Source organism: Sinohyriopsis cumingii, unplaced genomic scaffold (assembly GCF_028554795.1).
Source record: "Sinohyriopsis cumingii isolate HCF-2022 unplaced genomic scaffold, ASM2855479v2 utg000881l, whole genome shotgun sequence".
In the NCBI taxonomy this organism is placed as follows: domain Eukaryota; kingdom Metazoa; phylum Mollusca; class Bivalvia; order Unionida; family Unionidae; genus Sinohyriopsis; species Sinohyriopsis cumingii.
The window spans coordinates 1,219,263-1,242,222 of record NW_028315939.1 but is presented as its reverse complement, the minus strand read 5'-3'; the positions used below and the strand labels follow the sequence as shown (position 1 = coordinate 1,242,222).

The window sequence follows — 22,960 nt, the reverse complement described above, 5'->3', positions numbered from 1 at the left end:
AAAATGTGTATAGCTTTGGGGCATAATCTATTCACATTAAGAAGAGTGCTGGAGTGTCAAAAACAATGCTGTATGAAAAACATAGCATCTGACAAAGATCTTCAAAAATCTGGCTGTTGTCATCCAAGACAAATGCACTCATGAACATTTTTTCTTTTTGCATTACATAAAAGAAAAACATTTTATTTGCTGAAATGAGGCTTAGATATGTTAATGACAGGTGTGTATGAGCATGTTAATCACAGGTGTGTATGAACATGCGTGTGCGTCCAGCATTTCAGGTGTGCATGAGCATGCATGTGTCCAGCATTTCAGGTATATATGAGCATGCGTGTGTCCAGTATTTCATGGTTTTCAGTTCTTATCACTCAAGTTTCACTTTTATTATAAAAGGTCACTAATTTAGAAAATCTAGTTATACAAAATTCATCGTTTTGGTGAATTGACTACAATAATACTGTTTGGCAGGAATAGTGTCCATTGTATAAAGATTAGTTCAAGATGCCCATCTGTCAATGTTAATTAGTTCCTGCAGTATAAAACAATAATAAGCCATGCTTCATTAAGACATTCATCTGATGTCCTTTAAATCTTTTATGTGGAACATGTGCATCAAATTGTACGAATAAACATTGTTGATAAGCCTGACCCACAGTCATTACCAAGGTAATTTTTGGTGGAATCGTGTCAGTGAGTCATAAAGTCAATGTACCGAACATGGTCACCTCTTGTCCAAAACAGTGAACTGTGAATTTTTCATCAGACAGGTTAATGCTGATTGTGATTGATCTTGTCATTAGTCTCTCCAGCACCAACGCAACATAATGTCTTCCTAATGCAGCAACAGTACACTTGTTGTTAGAGTCTGTTTCCAAAACTAGCCAAACAAAATATTGGGCCCCGTTATCTTCAAACACTGAGCTAGAAACTCAACCTCAGTTGCAAAATTGTGACTTTCAGTAGATAAAACAAATAAAATAGCATTACAGAACTTTGAAAATCACCTCATCTTTGAGTGCCCCAATTCATGATGAATTTTAATGATGCAGGAACATATAATTCGTGCATGATAAATGATTTTCAACTTTTGAGCTTGATCTTGAGTTTTATCCTCAACAGTTTTTAAAAATTCAGTACCTGTATTGAAAGTTGGTAACTGTTGTGGGAATGGCCTGTGTAGAGCTGGTAGTGGGAGCTGGCACCCATTGTGGGAATGGCCTGTGTAGCTGGTATTTAGAGCTGGCACCCATTGTGGGAATGGCCTGTAGCTCATATTGGTAGTTGGGTCCTGTTATGGGAATGACCTGTGTAGTTGTTAGTGGAAATTGGCTCCTCTTGTCAGAGTGACCTGTGTTGCTGTTATTGGGAGTTGGCTTGTGTGGCAATGGCTTTGCAACTTTGTCACAAATATAAAATGAAGCAAACAGTATGTAGTGGTTATTTGTAATGGCTAAACTTATTCTGCTTTAGCTTTCTCAGAAAGGAATTTTTTACCAGTAGTGTTGCTTGCTGGGGTTTGATACCTAAGCTGAAGGTGAGGACACTGTGAGACAGCATTGTAGATGGACAGTGCCCAAGGAAGAAGGCAATAATATTTTGGTTTTATTGGTTTTGAAGAAATGGGAGCTGATTGCCTTTCCCAAGGACATACTGAGGCAGCCAACCAGGGCTGGCCAGAGCGGGTATTGAACCAATGGATTATAAATCCAGTGTTCTTCCACCTGAGCTACCATGGCTTTGATCAGATTTAGTACATGCATGATATCATGTGATGTCATGTAAATGTCAGGGTGTGCCAATATGTGCCTGGAGCAGATACATGTAGCTTTTTCAATCAATTAGAACATAATCAGTTTAATCTTTGGCATTTGAAGTCACGCTTTCTTGGAAAAACTCGGAAAATTAACAGGTGCATGGCAGTGCATGCCACAAGTTATACATTCCTTATTTGGCAAAGTCTTCTAGTTGCACTTACTGTGAAAGGATAGTGATTTACTTCCAGCAAGCAAAATATCTTTTTTAATACTATAAAGCACAAGTGACTAAGTTTTACATTTCTGCATTGATATAAATATCATTCTTTTTCTACCTGTATCACTTTGCTGTGCCCCAACACAGTCAGCATTTAAAAAAGATTATGAAGTTGCTTTTTAAAAAAAAATCTTTATAGCATCCATTATGACACAGGTCTTGTCTGCTTAATAAACACAAATTCAGGACTTTGAAAATTACTTTCAGGGAAGAAGAGAAAAAATACATTAAAAGACAAGAATTGCTTTTCCATGATTTTCCTAATTGCAGCTTCAGTCTGTGGTTGTTAGGTAAATCAATTCCTATATCCTTTTGATAAAATTGGACAGAATCAGGAAGAAACTTAAATTTGGGAAATAAACGTTCTACACTGTTCTTTACACTGATGATATAGAAAACTAAATAATTTAGTTTGTGTTTCTTCAGTTTAAAAGCAAAAAAAAAGGCTTATACAATATGACCTGTATGCAGTAGTGGAAAAATTATACATGTCTTTATATTTTTTCATCCCTGGAAAGGGGACTCTTATTACACATAAATCAGCAATTATCACAATTATACATGTTTATCAACCTGACTTCTGCTCTAAACAAAGTTGGCCTGTAGCAGGATGGTCATTGGTCATAGTAAACCACTGAAATATAGACAAGGTCAGCTCATAAATATGGTCAGCTATGTCATAAACATAAACTTGCATCAAAGACCCTTTATTTTCTCAGTTGTGTAGCATAGATGTTATAGATGTTTACAACATTCTGTTGCTCAGCAGATCTTTGAGAACCAAGGGTGTTGGTTGTTCCTGTGGGTGTTAACGAGAACACAGAATTCTTAATATTTGAACGAAATTTTTCATTGTAGTGCTTAAGATAAACAAATAATGATATCCATACATTTCATATTTGACAAAGGCAGCTGTGGCAAAATTATTTCCAGAATCAAATGTTCATATTTATATTTTAAAGAAGTGGCTGGATTTAAATAAAAAAGGTTTGTGTGTAATATAGCTCTTCCGGTACTTTTTTCTATGTGTATCAATTTTGATTTTAGGTCTGCTTCAACATCGCGTATACACTCATTTGTAAGTCGATTCAAACTGCAAACAACAAAAATCAAGATCTGCTGTAGCATAATGTGCCTGCAGATCAGGGTCAGTATTTTCTTCTACTGATTACTTATAGAAAACTGCACAGACCTAGATCTGCCAGCGCATTATGCGATGGCAGATCTGGGTCTGTGCAGTTTGCACTTGGACTCCTCTTATAAGCAAGTAAAGATGGTATGCAAAGTGATGTAACTGGTTCAGAAAATACTTTCAATTTGCATTTTTAAAAATTTTGTATAACGTTCATCGTGACACAGTGCTTGTTTGCTCAATAGACATAAATTCATTATCCTTACAAATTGCTTTTATCAGGCAAAAGAAAACAAAACAAAGAAATAAACCCCAAAAATTTCATTAAAATAGAAGAAGTCTGTCTTTCCTTAATTCCCTTATTGCAGTTTCAACCCATGGTAGTTAGGTTGATCATTTTTTAATCATTTTATAAAAATGTACATCATCATGAAGAAATAAATTTGTGAAATAAAACGTCCTACACAGTTCTATACACTGATGATATGGAAAACTTCACCACTTTGTGTTTTGTAGTATACAAGTAAGAAAGAGGCTTATACAGTCACTATGACCCCTGTCCTACAGTGCAAAAAATAAAATGTCTTGATATATATTTCCTTACTCTATATACAGGGACTTTTATTGCACATAAAACAGTCACTATCATGATTTGACATGACTTCAGCTCATCATGAAGGTGATCTGTGGCAGGATGGTCATTGGTCATATTAAACCACTGGCATATTGATACAGTCAGCTCATAAATATGGTCAGCTAGGCCATAAACATAGACCATGAAGCTTGCATCAAAGACCTTTATTTTCTCAGTTGTGTAATATAAATGTTTACAACATTGTGCCATCTCTGTCCATGGTGGTTGAATCTTGAGCTTGGCCAATGTGGGCATATGAGAATGCTTGCCAGTAGTTTCTTGTGGGTTGGTGGTTCTTTCCTTGGTTTTACCAGGTTCTCCCTTCTCCATTTATACTGGCTGCCATGTACATGTATGTAGCCTATCATTTGTTGAAAAATGGTATTCATTCCCAAACAAGAATAATATTACGAGTGTCTCTGTGCAGATATTTGGGAACCAAGGGTGGTTGTTGTTCTTGATTAAAACACTGGGTATTGCTGTGCAGATCATCAAGTACTAAGTTTTGTTACTGTTGTTTGATCTTGGAATTGTTTTTCAGATGAGCATGGGATGGCTGCATCCATGACTGCCAGATTCATATTCTAAACCAATGTCCTAACCAACATGGCGGTCATCACTAGCATCTCATTCAGTGATAACGATGTACTTTAACATGATAATAAATGCAACACATACTGTATGCATTTTCTGCCTGTTGTTGCACAGTATAAGGTGCACATTTATATTTAGCTTGACCCTGTGACCTAATGCCATAACTATTGCATTTGTTTGATATGAAGTCAGACCATGATAATCTCAATATTAATCACACAGAATTGTTCGGTTTCATTCGTAGCATGTAGACTGTATCGTAGAACTGGAATGTTATGGGGCAAATTGCCCCTCAAAATGAGAAAAAGGGCTAATTATTTAATGTAAGGGTGATTTTTCCAAGTAAAGAATAGTTATGGGGCAAATTGCCCCTCCAAGTTAGAAAAACGGCAACATTTTTTAAAAGTGTGATTTTTCTGAGTAAAGAAAAATAGGGCTTGCAGTATTTTTTACTATTGCAACAGCACATCTTAGAATTGACCCAGCGTTATGTGTTTGATATTAGTTACGGCTTTGTCAGTGTAGAATTGACCCAGTATTATGTATATGATATTAGTTACGATTTTGTGGATGTAGAATTGACCCAGCATTGTGTTTGATATTAGTTATGGTTTTGTGGATGTAGAATTGACCCAGCATTGTGTTTGATACTTAGTTATGACTTTTTGGATGTAGAATTGACCCAGCATTATGTGTTTGATATTAGTTATGGCTTTGTGGATATAGAATTGACCCAGCATTATGTATATGATATTAGTTACGGCTTTTTGGATGTAGAATTGACCCAGCATTGTGTTTGATATTAGTTACGGCTTTGTGGATGTAGAATAGACACAGTGTGCTCCTGAATTTTCTAAAAGAGTCAAATGGAGACAGGAGCCATTCTACTAAGTTGATAATAAATCATTGGCTACTGGCATTGTGTCCTTGGGCAGTGCACTTTACTCCAGTTGCTGGTGTACTAAATAACCTATTTGTGTTGATGTGCTGGAAAAATGAACATCACAAAATCAAATCTTTTCTTCAACTACTATCACTGCTTCTTACTTTATACTTAAATTTGTTTATATTAATCATTAAGATGTATCAATAATGTATCATTTTTCTTCGTACCGGTAATTTGCATCCAGCTCAACATGATTCTCTGGCAGGGCACTTGTCCATTCTGTAGGTTTCAGATCTTCAGTCAAACCATGGCAGCTTCTAAGGATAATGAAAAAGAAATGAATGAGCATATATTTATATGTAGCATATATACATGTAGATAGACTTTAGTATTTATATATTCATCTATCTTTACTTTTCAGCAAATGAGGGAACCCAGCCAGTCTCTATCAGCCTTCAAGGTATGGAGTTGCTATTTATCATATCAGATCCCCAAGATGTCATTGAATGTTTAGATGTTTATCTAAGTTACAGTATAATTTTTTCAAGTCACACATACTGACACATAAGAATATACATGTACTTTATTTGAACCAAATTTCCACATCATTTTAATTTCATGTCAATTCATAGTATATGCATTTGTGAATCTGTCAGTCAAATGGTGGTTAACTTAATTGAAATCTTGAATCTCTGTCTCACCTGCTGTAAGGTCATGTTATCTTGTGGGCCCATTGTTCTTGTTAAAGTAATTTTGATCATGCGTTTGAAAGACTCTGCCAGGTTTAGATCCAGCTTTTAATTTTCTCATACAGATAACTAAGTATGAATTGGAGTGACTTTAACCTCAGCTATAAGTAATTTGAATAGGCTGGAACTTACTAAGTGCATACACAAGAACTCTTAAAAAATCTACTTGGCTACATGTTCAGTTAAGTGGTGGGTGGTTCAAGACAAGTGAATTTTCCCTAAAAAACAAGCTATTCAATTCCAGGGATATCTCACTGTCTTTTATGTCCTGTGGGAAGAGGAGTAGTTAAAGGATCTTTTTAAGCCTGCACTTGCATTAGGTACAGTTCTCCCACATTATAAAACTGTAGTTGGGGCCCATAACTGCTAACCTTATTCCTGTCTGTACTGAAATCTAATGTAGCAAGAATAAACTGAAATGTTATATATGCATATTTCGGTCCATAGCAGTATCCAGAATTACATTGTATAGAAGGGTGTTGTAATAATGGAGAGCTGTATATGGTTTTGCATCTGTTTATGATAAAGAATTCCTAAAGGATGTATGATTATGGTTATGATGTTAATTTTTGGAGCAGTAGGTACATGTACCAAAATATAAAATTGGAGCTGTCAGCATTGAGATACCCTGCTTTCCAGAATTTAAATTTCTAATTCTTGATTCTTTGGTTTTAAATTTTGACTTGTAGTTTGAAAAAATACACCTAAACTCCAGGCCTTCATTTTCAGAATTCTGCAGATGCTGTATATATTTGCTTATAAGACAAGTCCAACTGCAAACTGCGCAAACCCAGATCTGCCGGCACATAATGTGCTGGTAGATCTGGGTCTTTCCAGTTTGTTAGGAGCAATCAGTTGATTAAACAAGATAGACCCTGATCTGCAGATGCATTATGCTCTGACAGATCAGGATCTTTGTTGTGTGCAGTGTGACTCAACAAGTGAATATATACGGTAGCTCTTTAAGTAAAAATGTTAAACATCACTGCTTTCAGGAGAAGGTACTGAAGGACCATGCCTCCATAGTGTCCCAGATTACCGCTAATATCCAGCAACAATACAACAGTCTCCAGAAGCAGCATCAGGACTTTGTCAACCATATGAACATGACTCAGCAGCAGCTTCAGCAACAGCTACAGATCATAACTTCACTGCAACAGCAAGCTCAGACTGCTGGTAGGTTTAAGTCCAAGTCCAGACTAGTTTGTGCTGTAGGAACTGGCCAGGGATGTTAAAATCGATTGCTTCTATAGTAGAGTGTATCGCTGGTTTTAAAAAGGTCTCAGGATTGAGTCCCAGTTACTTATTTTCCCTTCTGGTAACTGTTGTTTCTTGTGTTTTTTTTATTTTCAGATTTCAGGTTAAAAGACAATGTGATGTTCAGGTTAAACCCCATGTCTTATAAGTGGGCTCAGCCCATGTCAGATAGGCACACAAAATGTATATCTGAGCTCAGTGTGTCTGTGTGCACGAGCATGCGAGAGAGAGAGAGAACAATCACACACATGCAAACCGCAGTTCTAAACTAGGGCACAAATTTGATACTTTGACATGAAATTAGAACATGGACTCGGATTATAATAGAAACTTCATCAGGCTTACGCTGTTTGAGTATATCACAGAGAATATCCAAAATGAATCTGAGTATTAATAACCCTCACCTTGGTTGACAGGCTGATATATATCCCACATTCAGCCTGCTGATAGGTATAGGACCGTGTTTCTCTATATACTTCCAATATTAGTTTATTTTCTTTTTCCAAAGATAGGTATATTTCAAATCACAAATTTCGTTTTCGTTTGATCTGAGAGCCAGTTATGAAGACTGATAGAAATATGGTGAATTAAATGAATGGGCAAAACTAATGAGATAAACTACAACATAATACTCTATTTTCACTCCTAAACTAGACTGTAACAGTATTGTGATGTAAGGGAAGTAACTCTTACTTAGAGCAAGAAATAACTTGGCTAGATAATTTTGATTATAGAGAAACATGGACAGTTTCTTTCCTTTTATCATCTTTTTCCTAAATCAAGGCATGCAGATAAATTTTTGGAAGCCTTATGTTTTTACATACTTTTAATAATAGGATGTTTCTGTCTTCAGCAGGTGCTATGCTGTCACAGGGAATTGGCAAGTTTAAACTGTAGTCCTTTCTAATAAAATTTTTAATTGATATAATGACATACAGGAGACAGAACCAGGATGTGATCAGTGGATTTGAAAAGTTTAATCATTAGATTGGCTTCTAAGCCAGTAAAGTTCAAACATCATCCATTTTAGGTATTAAAGGGGATTGAAAACATAACATGAGCATGTATTAATCATGACAATGAACTTCATACTCCTACACATATTTTTAACTTTTTTAAGGGGCTAGACCTGAGTTACAGTGTGTGCTGTCTTTATATTTTGGAATGAACATTTCTGTGCAATCTTGGAGTCTGGAGACATAATTTTAATCAATTTAGTAAATTTATCAGCAGTGAGGAAAAGTCAACTATGCTCTGCCACAAAATTTACAAGCAATGTTTCAGCAAGTGCTGCAATCCACTTTTGATCCCATCTCAAACAAGACCTTTAAAGTGTGTGAACTTGTTACAGGAGAATCAATGCTTCTAATAGGCAGTGTATGCATATACCTGTTGATTTCATTTCTTCCTACATATACTATCTTAAAATCCACTTTGCATGAAAAATATACTCAAACACAGGTAATTGTTGCGCACACCTGACTCTAATTTCAAATCATTGCTGAACAAGTGATATTTCTTAGCTGGTGAGGTTATTTCAGCATTGGGAGTAAGTGCACATTTTGAATTGATCCAAAAAGAAAAAGATATTTACTAAAGTGTTTCAGCAAAAATCAAGTTTTGGTCTCCTATTTTTCTCACCTCTGCTAAATGTCAGACGACATTTTTTAATCATAGACTCAAGCACCATCATTGATCACCTATGATCCCATTGTTACTTATCACACCTCATAAAATATCCCGCCTTTGGCTTTAAAGTCAGCAAATTACAGCAATAGGTTAATTGACAGTTTTTTGTTTATACACATTATCTATTGTTTAACAATTCTTGAGCTGACTACTCAATATGCAATGCTGGAATGGTCTTCATACTATTAAGGAGATTCCCATTATTCGGGTCATGTTACATGATTCCCATTATTCAGGTAATGTTTTGAGAATCCCATTAAGGGAATATTATGAGATTCCCATTATTCAGGTAATGTTTTGAGAATCCCATTAAGGGAATATTATGAGATTCCCATTATTCAGGTTATGCTATTATCTTACTTAAACTACCATATTTTACAAGGGAGTGCAGCTTTAATAAATACTTTCATTTTTAGCACTGTAGCCTTTTTCATCAAAAGTATTTGTTTTTTAATTAAGTAAAAGACCTAAGTGTACTGCACAGTAAATTTCAGATTGTATGCATTTGAAACATAAGAAAAAATGTTGTCTTTATTCTCAGTTTACATTAAATAAGAAAGTTCGAATATTCTTGTTTTCATTTTTGTTTCAATCCACCCATTTATTGTCATTTTAGTTTTCATAACTACTATCTCCCTGTGAAAAATTTCATTTTTTAAAATTCTAGCTAGATAATTGTTTCATCTGTTAATATTCTGTAAATGATACAACATTTATTACACAGCATTATTGAAGTTTGTAAAGGTGAAGTGCAGCCACAAATTGCCAACAATATGTCATCCTTTGCAAAATCCAGAAAAAGTACCCTTGGAAATAAATTCATTCACCATACATGCCTCATCTGTGGATCATATTTCAGGAATCCCACCAAATGTTGTGGCCTCTTTGCCACCAGGTGTCACCAGTGTTGTCACAGCAACAGTTCCTTCTTCACAGGCAGTGGAAGTAGTGTCAAGTGTAGCCACAGCATCCGTGGTGCCATCTCTAGTCTCATCCACCTCTGTTGCTATGGCAGTACCCACAACAAATCTGGCAGGTCAGGGTCCACCTCCAGGAAGCATGTCCCTCCAGGATATGCCACCTGGTTCATCAGCACCAAATTATACACAGGTATATTGACATAAATACGTTTTAATGTTCTGGATCTTTTTAGTGTGCGCCTGTTCAGTGGAAAATCCAGAATGAATAATCAGAAACTTAAGCTGAGAATAATGTTTTAAGAATTTTGTGTTTTTCCCCTTTATAACTATATTGAAGTATCTTTCAGATCTAGATTTCTGGCTAACACAACAGTGATTTAATTCATGAGAAAACCACACAGAATTATTATTTTATTTCTAGAATCACTCCAAGATAAAATTGCATAAAATATTTAACCAACAAAAAAATTTGAAGTATGTCAGACCATATGCAAATATATCACCCACATCATATACAAAACTTTCTTTTAAGTTTATACTTTCTACAAAGTGTCTTTGAGAAGTTGGTATATGAACTCAAAGAACACTAATACACAAAACTGAATTCGATATTTCCATGGCAACAGATGGGAATGGGAAATTTGTATTTCTGATTTCCATGAAATGTTCATAATCTAACCTTATGTGATTGGCAGTGCATAAAAACCTTGATGTATGAAAAAGACAATTCTCAATGAAACCAACAAAGAAAATGACAAAACATTTTAAGGAAGTCTCTTCAGCTGAATCCTTGCTACTGTGACTGTAAAATACATATATTTTAGTGTCCATCTTGATGACTATATGAAACTGTGTTACTGTATACTCCAAACTTTGGGGGGGGGGTCCTAAGAGTACTTAAACTAAACAGGTTTCTCTGAATCTTTCATCAGTAATATAGCTTTGATTTACAAAGATGTTTGTATGTTTGTATCCATTCTGTGTAATGGTACATAAGCACAATACAGGCTGTATAATATCAATTAAAAGTTGAGTTCTAAAAATTCAGAAAGATAAAACCTTTAAAATAACTGTAGTTGTGCAAGAATAAATATAAAGGAAAAAAGAAAATGCTGTTAAATTTATATTAAATGTATATAAAATCCTTAAAATAATGGGTCAGGATCAATGAGTACCAAAAAACCCCAAATTAATTTATTATATTATGGCCATACCAGTGTATTACAATCACTTGGGGTCAGCTAAAATAGGTTGCTGTGAACAGTTATACTGGCCACCATGTGTAGCCTATCATACATTGAAAATCTTTGTTAAACCCACCACAACAAAAACAGATGGTCTTTATATGCAGTTAAAAAAACCTGATATTTTGTATATAGGTTGTCCTTATATGCAGGTAAATCAGTATTTGAAATCTGATACTGATATACAGTTGTCCTCATATGCAGGTAATTCAGTATTTGAAACCTGGTATTGATATACAGGTTGTCCTCATATGCAGGTAAATCAGTATTTGAAATCTGATATTGATATACAAGTGGTCCTCATATGCAAGTAAATCAGTATTTGAAATCTGATATGATATACAGGTTGTCCTCATATGCAGGTAATTCAGTATTTGAAACCTGGTATTGATATACAGGTTGTCCTCATATGCAGGTAAATCAGTATTTGAAATCTGATATTGATATACAGGTTGTCCTCATATGCAGGTAAATCGGTATTTGAAACCAGGTATTGATATACAGGTTGTCTTCATATGCAGGTAAATCAGTATGTGAAACCTGGTATTGATATACAGGTTGTCCTCATATGCAGGTAAATCAGTATTTGAAATCTGATACTGATATACAGGTTGTCCTCATATGGAAGTAAATCAGTATTTGAAATCTGATATTGATATACAGGTTGTCCTCATATGCAGGTAAATCAGTATGTGAAACCTGATACTTAAATACAGGTTGTCTTTAAATGCAGGTGAAGCCTGTTGCAGGTTGAAAGGTATTTCAGTGTCCTCTGTTGGCATGAATAAGATATACTTTCTGCCAGATTTTTTTACCATAATCATTGCAAGGTTGACACTTTTGAAATTGCTTCATTAAAAATTCAGTTTTTTCTTCATATTATGTTTTCATCTTGTGTGTTTTACATGCAAGGCTCCTGCAGTCTCCACTAGCCAGTATCAGCCAAGTTTCAGCATTCATACTCATGGATTTGGTGCACCTCACCCTGGATTCCAAAGACCACCACTTCCAGGACAGTTTGATTTCAGTAAGTGGACATGATATTTACCTGTACATAGCATAGATCAACCTGTAAGCAATGCAGACAGACTGTTTCACATGATGATCTGACAGATCAAAATAGAGACTGTTCATTGGTTGTTGTAAGTAGGGCAAATAGCCAAGACTCACATCTGCCAGAATATTATCTGGCAGCAGATCTGGGCCTAAGCATTTTTGTGTACCAGTGAAGCCAAAATGCATTCTAGGTTGAATAATAATTACCATATATACTCATGTAAAAGTCTGATTCAGCTGCAGACAGCACAGACCCAGATCAGCTATCATGTAATGTGCTGGCAGATCTGTATAGATTTAGATTATTAGGGATAATCAGTAGAACAAACAATGTACACCTTGATCTGCTGATGTATTATGTGACAGCAGATCAGTGTCTATGTTGTTTGCAGTTAGACAGGACTTAAGTGAATATATATTCTAAACAAATTTTGTAAAATCTGCATATACTGATCATTACATTATGAAGTCATCAATGTATTAGAGATATATTAGGGTTCTGTGACTACCAACAAGGATGGATAAGTCATTACAAGGCCAAATTTTACCAGTACATATGCTATTCAACCAGTGTCCTAAATGCATGGTTTATCATTTGCATAAAGTAGGGAAAATTAAATAATACTTTAGAGTATGAAAATGAATCCAATGGGTTTCTGACCTTTACAGGAGCTGTATTGATGCCACAAATGTAGTGTAATCCCATTCCAATATTGTCACCATCTTAATCCACACACAGCTTATGGTCAGGATTCATTTATAAAGTAAATTGTTGTGGTGTTAACATGCATCACATACATTTTTCAGTTTTAGCGGTTTGGTTCAAGTGAAAATCTTTTACTTCAGCATGACTAATAGATCACACAACTAATGATCATTGATAAATAGAAAGTGGCAAAATTCTAAACCAGGCCAGTCTGTCAGCAAACAAACATGTAGTTTTGAACAAGAAGAAATAAAAACTTGGATAAACATATATGAAGCAGAAAGGGAGGTACTTGACATTTCTGGTGTTCATGCACCAGCAGTTAGTTGCAGACAACAGCATTGGAAGGAGAATTGGCTTGTCTCTTCAATGACTTAAGGAATTGTTTTGACAGCAACTGCAATTGATGAAACTTGCCTCTAAGGTTCCTCACTTGCTGCACAGCAGCATCAGTTTGATACTATGTTTCAGTAATTTGTTAACTGGGGGTTGTTTATTATAACAAAGACTAGGGAGACATAATTAAACTGTATATTCCATAATGAATCCATCTAAGAAATGAGCTGACTGTCCCTCTGGAGCTATGTTGTTGCTGTCAATTACCGATCCGAGTCAACAAGGATGTGTGACTACAATTGTATGAAAAGAACAGGTTGTCTTCTGACAGATTTTGATGTTAAGACAGTGAACTATCTAGACTTGAAACACACTTTACAATTTAACACTAAACAAATACAAACAGTCTCATTCTTTTCCAGTACAGGGGCAAAGTTTATTGCTAAAACCTGGCAAATAACATTGTAATGGAATCTGTGTTTGTGACATTACATTTTACCAATATGTATTGCAATGAAACTTTAGAGAAATTTAACAAAAAATTAAATGGCTGTAATGTTTGAATTGATTTAAATTATTAAAGAAGAAAAATTTTTATATCATTTTAATTATCGCAGTAACAGTCTTTTGGACTAAAATGATAAGTTCTTAAAAAGTGTATGAACCAGGAAAATCTTTAGCAAATATGACCAGCAAAAACTTGACTGTGCAGGTTTTCTGTTGCAGAAAACTTGCATGTTCTCAATATTTATATAATACAGATACAATTAACACACACACACACAAACACACACACTATAGATATACAGCTTGAGTCCGGAATTCCCCTCGCAAAATAAAGCAAAAGATATTTAACAACATTATTTATTAATATTATGTTGAGCAGGAGAATCTTCTGATGTATGCTGCAAGGGGAACATTCTGAACATTTTGGACTTCCTAAACTTGAAGAGTGGGGAGTATATATTGACCATTTGCACTGTGTATGCTCAGTGTTTACTCACCTTCACTCACTCAGACACAATCACTATTAAACAAGAGGAAAATCGGAGCAGTTGATGGAAGTGTTTATGCTGAAATTATCTTCTGATCATTCTCTCTTTTTTTTATCTCGCTCCTCCTAAAGTTGGCTGAAATTTGATCACTCACATGCAAGCCATGATGGACTACCTTTGATCATTTTATTACTTGTAGCACCTCAGTAAATAAGTGCCTTTGGCAGTAGACTCTCCAGATTACAACAATAAGGTAATCAGCGTACAGTTTTTTGTTTACACATGTCAGACTTTAGATTACTCAGCAGGCATCATTGGTGGAACTGATCCCTAATTGACTCGTTCTGACTAGTTTTGTGTATTGTGCAGATAGCACATGTAAAAATACAATTTTTTAATCACTTTCAAAAAGTAAAGATTGTTTAATTTTCAAAAGCTGTAGATTTCAACTATAATATGTTATGTGTGGTAGGTGGTCTTTAAAAATGGCATTATTGTCCTAGAATCAATAGAATCACATGTATGTATATTGGGAATGATTGATTTCACAGATGAATGTCTCGCTCGCATTTGCATAAACTTTGTATACTATTAAGAAGTGGGCTTCATCTTCAACCTTACAGGGGCAAAAGGAACAAGTTCTTTCTTTAGTGGTTAGGGGGCCACGAGTGGCTGAGTGGTCTAAAGCGCTCACTATTCTGGATTACTGCCATCTCACCTCTGTCTGCGTGGGTTTGAGTCCAAGGCTCAGCTAGCATGGGTACATGGGAAAGCCTGCCAGTAGTTTATCATGGGTCAGTGGTTCTTCCCTGGGTTTTCCAGGGTTCTTCCTCCACCAGTTATACTGGCCGCCATGTATAGCCTGTCTTGTGCTGAAAATGGCGTTAAACCCTAGAACAACATCTTTAGTGGTTAGGTTGTTTTAGCTCATTTTGCTGTAAGGTCTGGTGAGCTTATGGTATGTCATGTGTCCATGGTATGTAAACTTGTATCATCAAGATCACAGATGAGTTTGATTCTGAGCAACATCTACGCATTATTGAGGTGATCTTGTTTCTGATTGATTGAACTTGAGAACACTCTAGAAACCATATTTAGGATAAAAATAATTATCAGATTATCAATCATCCAGATCTTGAGAAAGTTCAGTTATGAACATCTGGGTGAACATTAATGGGTGATCTTGCATCTGATTGGTTGAGCTTGTGAGGATCGATCTCATATTTCTGATCAGATTTTGGTATTACATCATGAAAGCTTGTACCATTGAGATCTTGGATGGGTTCAGTTATGAGTGACATCCATGCATATTAATAAAGTGATCTTGCATCTGATTGTTGTTAAACACCCAAGAGGCCATTTTTCTGATCATATTTAGATCAGATTTTGGTATGTGACTTTATATCATCAAGGTCTCAGCATGTGAAGACTGATTTTACTTTCACAATTGACATATGTCAACTTCCCAGGTGAGCAGTGTTAGGCCCTTTTCATCCTGTTGATGTTTTTGCATAAGAGAGTTAGAAAGCTGGTTAGAGCTTTTATTTTTTTCAGTTTTTAATTGTGGGTATATGGAGGGCAATACTTGCATCCTGTTGAATCTGTCCAAAGAGGCAGTATTTATTAGGTTTCCCAGTTACAGGATTTAAAGGGTTTTCTTTGGTTAAAACATCCCACCATTGTTTGTTTTTTACATGAATCTCTTACATTCCAAAGAGTAAGATGTTGACTCTGTGATATATTGACTCAGGATATGATCAACAGTCATTGTTGCAGTCTTTGTGCTAGAGAAGTCATTTGTATACCAGACTTGTGTTATGCATCTTAGTTGTCTTTGGTGTCATTTAATTGGGTTTAACTCCATTTTGGAGCACATGATAGGCTGTAAATCGCAGCCTATATATTTGGTAGAGGAAAAACCCAGGAAATCCATCTTACGTTTTAGCATGGAGATAAAATCATGTGGAAAAAGTTGCAGACATAGTTTTGTTAGTTTACTTAGTATTACTGCAATGTTTGGTTTGGTCAAGATTATAATTAGCTATCTTGATTATGGACATGGTACATAATTAAAAAGGTAAGTATTTTTCTAGTTGACAAAATCATTCCCCTGTGCTTCACAACCATAGAGCAAATATGTTACATAGGCATTAATATGGGAGTAGGTGTATCATCTGAAGTATAAATAGCCTGTTTATAAATAGACCCAAGTGCCTTATTTGTAAGGTTAAAGATTGTCAATATCATGTTTTCATTGTAATGAAAAGTTCTGCGCAAGTATGTGTACAAGTCAGCAATTTAAAGGATTTGACTATCATAGCAGAAAAAAAACTGCTTGACGTTCTAGAGAGGACAGTTGGTCACAAGTGATCGTCCTAATGGAAATTAAATGGAAAAATTATTTGAATGACTCCTATTCAGAGACTTGAATGGGAAGCTCTGAATGACTTCCGAGATATTTTTGGGGGCATTTTGTGGTTTGAACCAGAAAAGATTCGTTTTGTTTTAAATAATGTTGCCTGTATATATTTTCCACAAGCAAATTTTCAGCAATTTAGCATAGACAGGTCCATGCAGTACATTGATTTTTTAATCCTTTTTTAAAGATTTTTTTTATTGTGAAGAGTTATTTAATTTTTAAGAAGAGGACGTCTCTATGTCTTACTGTATTACTTGAATTAGCACCTTCATTATTTTACTCAATGATTTTCTCAATTTCTGTCACAGGTCAACCTCCTCCAACACATGGGCCAGGGATAATACCTCCTGACTTCCTGGGTCCACCCCCTCAAGGACCTCCCCAGTTTGCCCTGCCTGACCTCAGTAAACCCCCACCAGGTTACACAGGAGGGCCAATACCTGGAGGAGGCTTTCCTCCCATGCTACCCCCAGAAATAGACCTCACTCCCTCAGTCCCATACTATGAGCTGCCAGCTGGCCTTATGGCCCCTCTAATAAAGGTAATGTTCTTTCTGCACCATTACATATATTGGCATCAAGTTTTCTATAGATACTTGTGTTGAATAAATTTAATCTTGTCTATAATGGACACTTCAAAGACAGGACAGTTTTGTCTTCTGTCAGCTAGTCCCTATTCTATGCATCTGCAGAAGGGAACATTTTTCTGCTGCTGTCCATTCTATACATCAATCCCAAATCCAATTTGCAAAACAGGATAAAAAGTTTTCCCTTCTGATTTCTAACTTGAGAGCCATTTAAGTTCAATGCATGAAGCTTGGGATATTTGTATATTATCACTAGGAGCTTGGAGCATTGCATTTTTGGGGTGTAATCCTAAAGGGTAAAGAGAAATATTTTAAGATTTTTGCTTCTGATTTATATTATAAAAGCTGTTTGTGGTATAGGGATGAATTTTGTTACATTTATCTCTCTGTTTCAAAGCCTCTCATGTATCACATTCATGATTTGTTGTCAAGGTAACTAATAAAAAAAATTAACCCCTTCATGCACTATTTTTCAAATGCCCTTTGAGATAAGGGCAATGAAACTTTCTGTCCATGGCTAGCCAATAGCTACACAGCTCTGTCTTGTAGGGTATAGTTAGATTTGATTATTATGAACTAGTGTGACCTCACCATGTGATATTGAGAGTCAAATGTTCACTGGATTTGCTTCTTCCAAATGTATCTGAAAATGATTCCCTATAAAGTTTTCAGTGTCAAGCCATTGTCTAAGAGACTATAAACCATTATGTTTTCGTAACATTAAAAAAAAATAATAATAATAATAACGTTTGATACAAATGTTTGAAGATTATGCCAGTGAATGGTTGGTGTCCAATTATTTTGGAACAATCATTTTTAAATGTAATTTTTGATAGCAATAAGTAATTACTACAATCATTAGTTATAAGGCCCTTCATTATAACCCAGTTCCTGTTTTAAGGCAAGTATGGTAATTCCGTGTCATGTAAATGGTAGTAAAATTACGTATCTTGTACTTCATTATAAGATACTCTAGTAGCATTATATTGAGGGTGTACTGTAAATAATAGATAAATTAAAAATGATGGAAAGATAAGAATTTGTGAGAATATAGCATCAAGGAACTATTATAACCACTTCATCTTGAATACAATCTTTAAGAAAATTATTTTAAAAATATTTTTAATTATTATGAAATCTTTTCTATACAATTTTGGACCTTCTCGCATCAAAGAAAAACAACTAACATAAAAATGTTTTAAAGTTTATGAGAAGATACCAGTGATTGCTGTTTGTAATATAGGTACACCTTATTTTAATAATGATCAGAATTCTTTGTCAGTATTGTTCTAAAGTAAATTTCAAATGGAATGCAGTTTTAAAATATTTTTAAAAAAGAACAGGAAAGGAAATGAGATTTTTTTGAAAAGTTATACAGAAAAAAAATCTCCATATATTTATTCCCAAAAAAAGAAAATGCTGGAAAAATAGTTTTTTAAAAAGCCAGTGTTTGATATTTCAAAATTACATTGGAGTAAGATTAGAGTTAATCCAAATGATATGGACTAACTTTCATGTGGTGCAGTCTAATCCGGAGGTAACTTACTAACGACAACCTTTTGCTCCATTCTGTGTCTCACAGTTGATGCTTGTGCTGTGTTATGTTAAATTTGTGACAGCTCGAATTAATATTTTCATGCATTTCATCAAAGTTATTTTCAAGGATTACTTTTGCTTATGATCTGTTAGCCATTGGTGGGATGGGGAGAATTAGAATGATTGTAAAAGTTAACAGTATTCCAAAAATAATTACACCATTAGAAAGTAACCCATCTCTTAGGAGTTAATTTTAACTTCATGACAAAGAGCTTTTGTTTAAGCCCACAGACATTAAAAGAAATTTGGTTTTATCATGGTAGATATTCTGTAGTTCCCATTTCATGTCTTTTCTTTTTTCTCTAGCTAGAGGATTTTGACTACAAGCCCCTTGATCCCAATAACATCCGTCTTCCTCCCCCCATGCCCCCCAGTGAGAGGCTTCTGAGAGCTGTGGAAGCCTTCTACAGTTCACCACATCATGACAGACCTAGAGATAGGCAAGTAATGTCTCTGTATAATGACTAAATTTTACCAACTGACTGTTGGTTGAGACATACAGTTTAAGTCCAGAATGCAGCAGTCTGATTGGATAAGTCTTCATCCTGGCTTAATTCAAGATGTGTTGCTAAAATGGAGATCAGAACCCTTTGAATTAAACTTTAAAGAAGTGAATTATTAACATTTTGCTAATTTAGTGTTCTCACCAAGTCATCAACATCAATTATGGAGGGTATGCTTTCGAAATAGAAATATAAAATCGATTATTATAAAATGATTTAAATGTGTAATTATTGCAAAATTAAATTTAGAAGAAATACTTTAGTTTCTTTTATTGATGATATATGATGGCTAAGACTGATTCTGTTCTTCAGATATAAAATCCTGTTTCTTTGAATTTTTATGCATTTACTCCCTCTTTTAGTGATGGATGGGAGAAGCTAGGATTGTATGAATTTTTCAAAGCCAAACAGATGGCCAGGAAAAGAAAAGATCGAGAAGGGGAATACAGAAGGTCAAGGTCCAGATCAAGGTCATTGTCTAAATCCCCATCACCCACAGTTTCACCTCCACCATTAGAGCGGTCTCGAAGGTCAAGGTCACCTCCATCTGTTCGTGGTGATCGGAATGACAGCAATTCGCATTCCCCTGCAGTAGGACGCAGCTTTAACACTGGACATAAAAGGAGGAGTTTCTCAAGGTAATACACAAAGTTCTACATTGATCCCAAGTTGGTTCAAATGCATGTTCAAAGACCAGTGGTTCTATATTGCATCACATATGTTCTTCCAATTCACGATTATGTTTTTACTTTATAGTGAAGTTACACCAGATTTCAGCTTGACAGTATTTGTATACTTCAGAAAAGGGCAGCATGTGTTATTTTAGGTATATAAATTGATTATTCATATAAAACATTCTGTAATACAGAACTAAAATGACTTACATATGAAAGAATTGATTTTCACAAAGCAGTTCTGAAGCAGTGTCTACATGGAACTGTACTAGGATTTATTCAGGCCTTAGTCATCACATTACCATTTAAGGTCACATAGAGACCTGCATCCACCAAAACCAAGAAGAGCTGCTAGTCCTACAGTGTTAGTATTCTTACATGTTAGGATGGATGGCTAGGGAAATTTTGCCAGATCCCAGTTCCCAGCTGGGTTGGATTCCTCCACTCCGATTTTGTCCATTTTCCCCACCCCCATTTCACTCCCATTTTGTAAGCCATAAAACATTATTGAGTTGTTATTTTTTAAATAATTATTTGATTATTGCCTGTGGCAAGCAGGATCAAATTTCTATTTAAAACCTAGCCAGGCTGGGTATTTCTGGTTAGTGCAAAACCGGGCTGGGTCAGATACCCATCTGTTCTTACTTCCATTCAAGAGAAATCTTCAGAAAATATTAAGAGATATCATGAGTATGTATATGTTACTGAAAGTTTGTAATAAAATTTAGTATTTATGATACTAAAGACTGATAAAATAAATAGTAATTACTGTGAACTTGGTGTGTGATGTATATTGTATTATTTCCTAAGAGGACCTCATTTCAGGATGGACAGTGACTGAATCAGTCGCCCTCAATAAGACCTTTTAGCAACACAGTGACTGAATGAGTCGCCCTCAATAAGCATACCTGCCAACCCTCACGAATTTGGTGTGAATTTCACGACTTTTTCAGCGATTCACGGATTCATGCCGCAAGCCAAATATTCACAAATTCTCCAGTCCTCAATTGTTTTAAATCTTTAGTAAAATAACCGATTTCCCGTTAAGCGCTAGTCGTGATATTCACAGTTGCCAAAACGGTCCGGTACTATTGGTCGCGATATTAGTAGATCTACAGCTGATTAGTACTGTTGGCCCAGTAGCAAGCATTTTAGCCTATTTTAATATGCATGTTATAAGAGTAGTTTTACAAATGCTTTTGAGAGAAACTGGGGCCTAACCGGAATTTTGCTCCGCGAATGCGTCACCAACACTGATTTGAGTTACAGTTCAGCATCGCATGTACGATTGTAAAAACGTCTTCACCACTAAGAAAAAAGAACTCTATTACTCAAAAAGTGAAGTTTAATTTGGAATATATCAAAAATTGGCCATGCATTCTGACATTAAACATTGATATTCATCATGCTTTTTGCACTCAGTGTGCCATCACAGAGACAATGTGAGGAAGCACGTCGGTTGCAAAAAACACATAGAAGTTGGGAAAATTAAGAATTCGCAGATTTCAGCTTCGGAATATTTTAAACAAATGGCAGAAGAAATGCAGGCTACCAACGCTGAAGCATTCAGTTTTCTTGTCGAACACAATCTACCTTTATCAGCTGGAGACCATGCTAAACATTTGTTCTGACAAATGTTGCCGGACTCGAAAATCGATTCCAAATTTTCCTGTGGAAGGACCAAAAGTGCTGCAGCTCCTGTGCATTCCTCACAGCAGCAGCGCAAGCGAAAGTGCATTTTCTCTTGTGAGGAAAAATAAGACTTTAGGGCTTCTTTAGCTGCAGAAAATTTGTTAGTTCAAGTCTGCCACAGTATCATGTCTTGATAAATAAATATTTCTGCATATATGTAGTGTTTTAGTTTTATATTGCGAACTTGATATAGTGTAGTATTGACGGTCGGAGTGGATGGAGTTATTGTCATGGTATTTTTCATGAATTCTTGTCCAAATTCACGACTTTTTATCCCAATTTTCACAAATTGTGAGCCTGGAAGGTTGGCAGCTATGAAGAAGACCTTTCAGCAACACAGTGACTGAATGAGTCACCCTCAATAAGACCTTTCAGCAACTACAACATTTCATTAAAGAAGTTGCTATTTAAAATAAATGATTTTGTGTAGAAAACGACAAGGAATGGCAAAACTACCAGTATTTGACAAATCCATAGAAAAATTTGTGATGTTTTTCATTTTGCAGAAAATAGGACTTCAAAGCAATTTAAATTGTTATTGGGACAAAATGTTGCCAGACAAACTCATGCAGAGTCTGTAGTTGAAATATACTGACTTCAGCATGATTGTGGAGAAGTTCTGTAGTTTACTAGAATGGTGTTGACTGTTTGCAGTGAAACTTGTCGTGTCGTGGGATGTTTCAAACTTGCTTATAGACAGATGTTGTGTAGCCCTGAGTTCTGTGGTATACAGGTCTTAAATTAGTACTCTGTAAACAAGTGAATAAAGATGACTCCAAGATATTACATATGTCTATTGCTGTTCTTTCGCTCTTTATTAAAATGCATTTAATTTACAATTTAAACCAGTTGGTTTTGGGGAAATGACCAATAAACACATGCTGTGTAGATCCTAGGGTATGCAAGAAGAGTTACTTGGATAGCGATGTAATACCCCAAAAAATATCTGTACAGTGGTATGTACATGTCCCAATGTGGGGAACTTAATGTACATGTCCTAATGTGGGGAACTTAATGTACATGTCCTAATGTGGAGAACTTAATGTACATGTCCTAATGTGGAAAACTTAATGTACATGTCCTAATGTGGGGAACTTAATGTACATGTCCTAATGTGGGGAACTTAAATGTACATGTCCTAATGTGGGGAACTTAATGTACATGTCCTAATGTGGGGAACTTAATGTACATGTCCTAATATGGGGAACTTAATGTACATGTCCTAATGTGGGGAACTTAATTGCATAAGTATAAATGAAGT

The 22,960-nt window shown here is 35.4% G+C and overlaps 1 protein-coding gene across 3 annotated transcripts in view; it reads left to right on the top strand.

Moving 5' to 3' along the window:
* The window catches only part of LOC149773129 (calcium homeostasis endoplasmic reticulum protein-like), a 174,502-nt gene that overhangs the window by 138,728 nt on the left and 12,814 nt on the right, over positions 1 to 22,960 (top strand). For all 3 annotated transcript variants that reach the window (XM_089946784.1, XM_089946783.1, XM_089946782.1), the window contains 7 exons: positions 5,699 to 5,737; positions 7,022 to 7,202; positions 9,832 to 10,082; positions 12,049 to 12,163; positions 16,957 to 17,189; positions 19,137 to 19,270; positions 19,696 to 19,971. In XM_089946784.1, the coding sequence (XP_089802910.1) occupies positions 5,699 to 5,737; positions 7,022 to 7,202; positions 9,832 to 10,082; positions 12,049 to 12,163; positions 16,957 to 17,189; positions 19,137 to 19,270; positions 19,696 to 19,971 (1,229 nt within the window). The remainder of the gene's footprint in view (positions 1 to 5,698; positions 5,738 to 7,021; positions 7,203 to 9,831; positions 10,083 to 12,048; positions 12,164 to 16,956; positions 17,190 to 19,136; positions 19,271 to 19,695; positions 19,972 to 22,960) is intronic.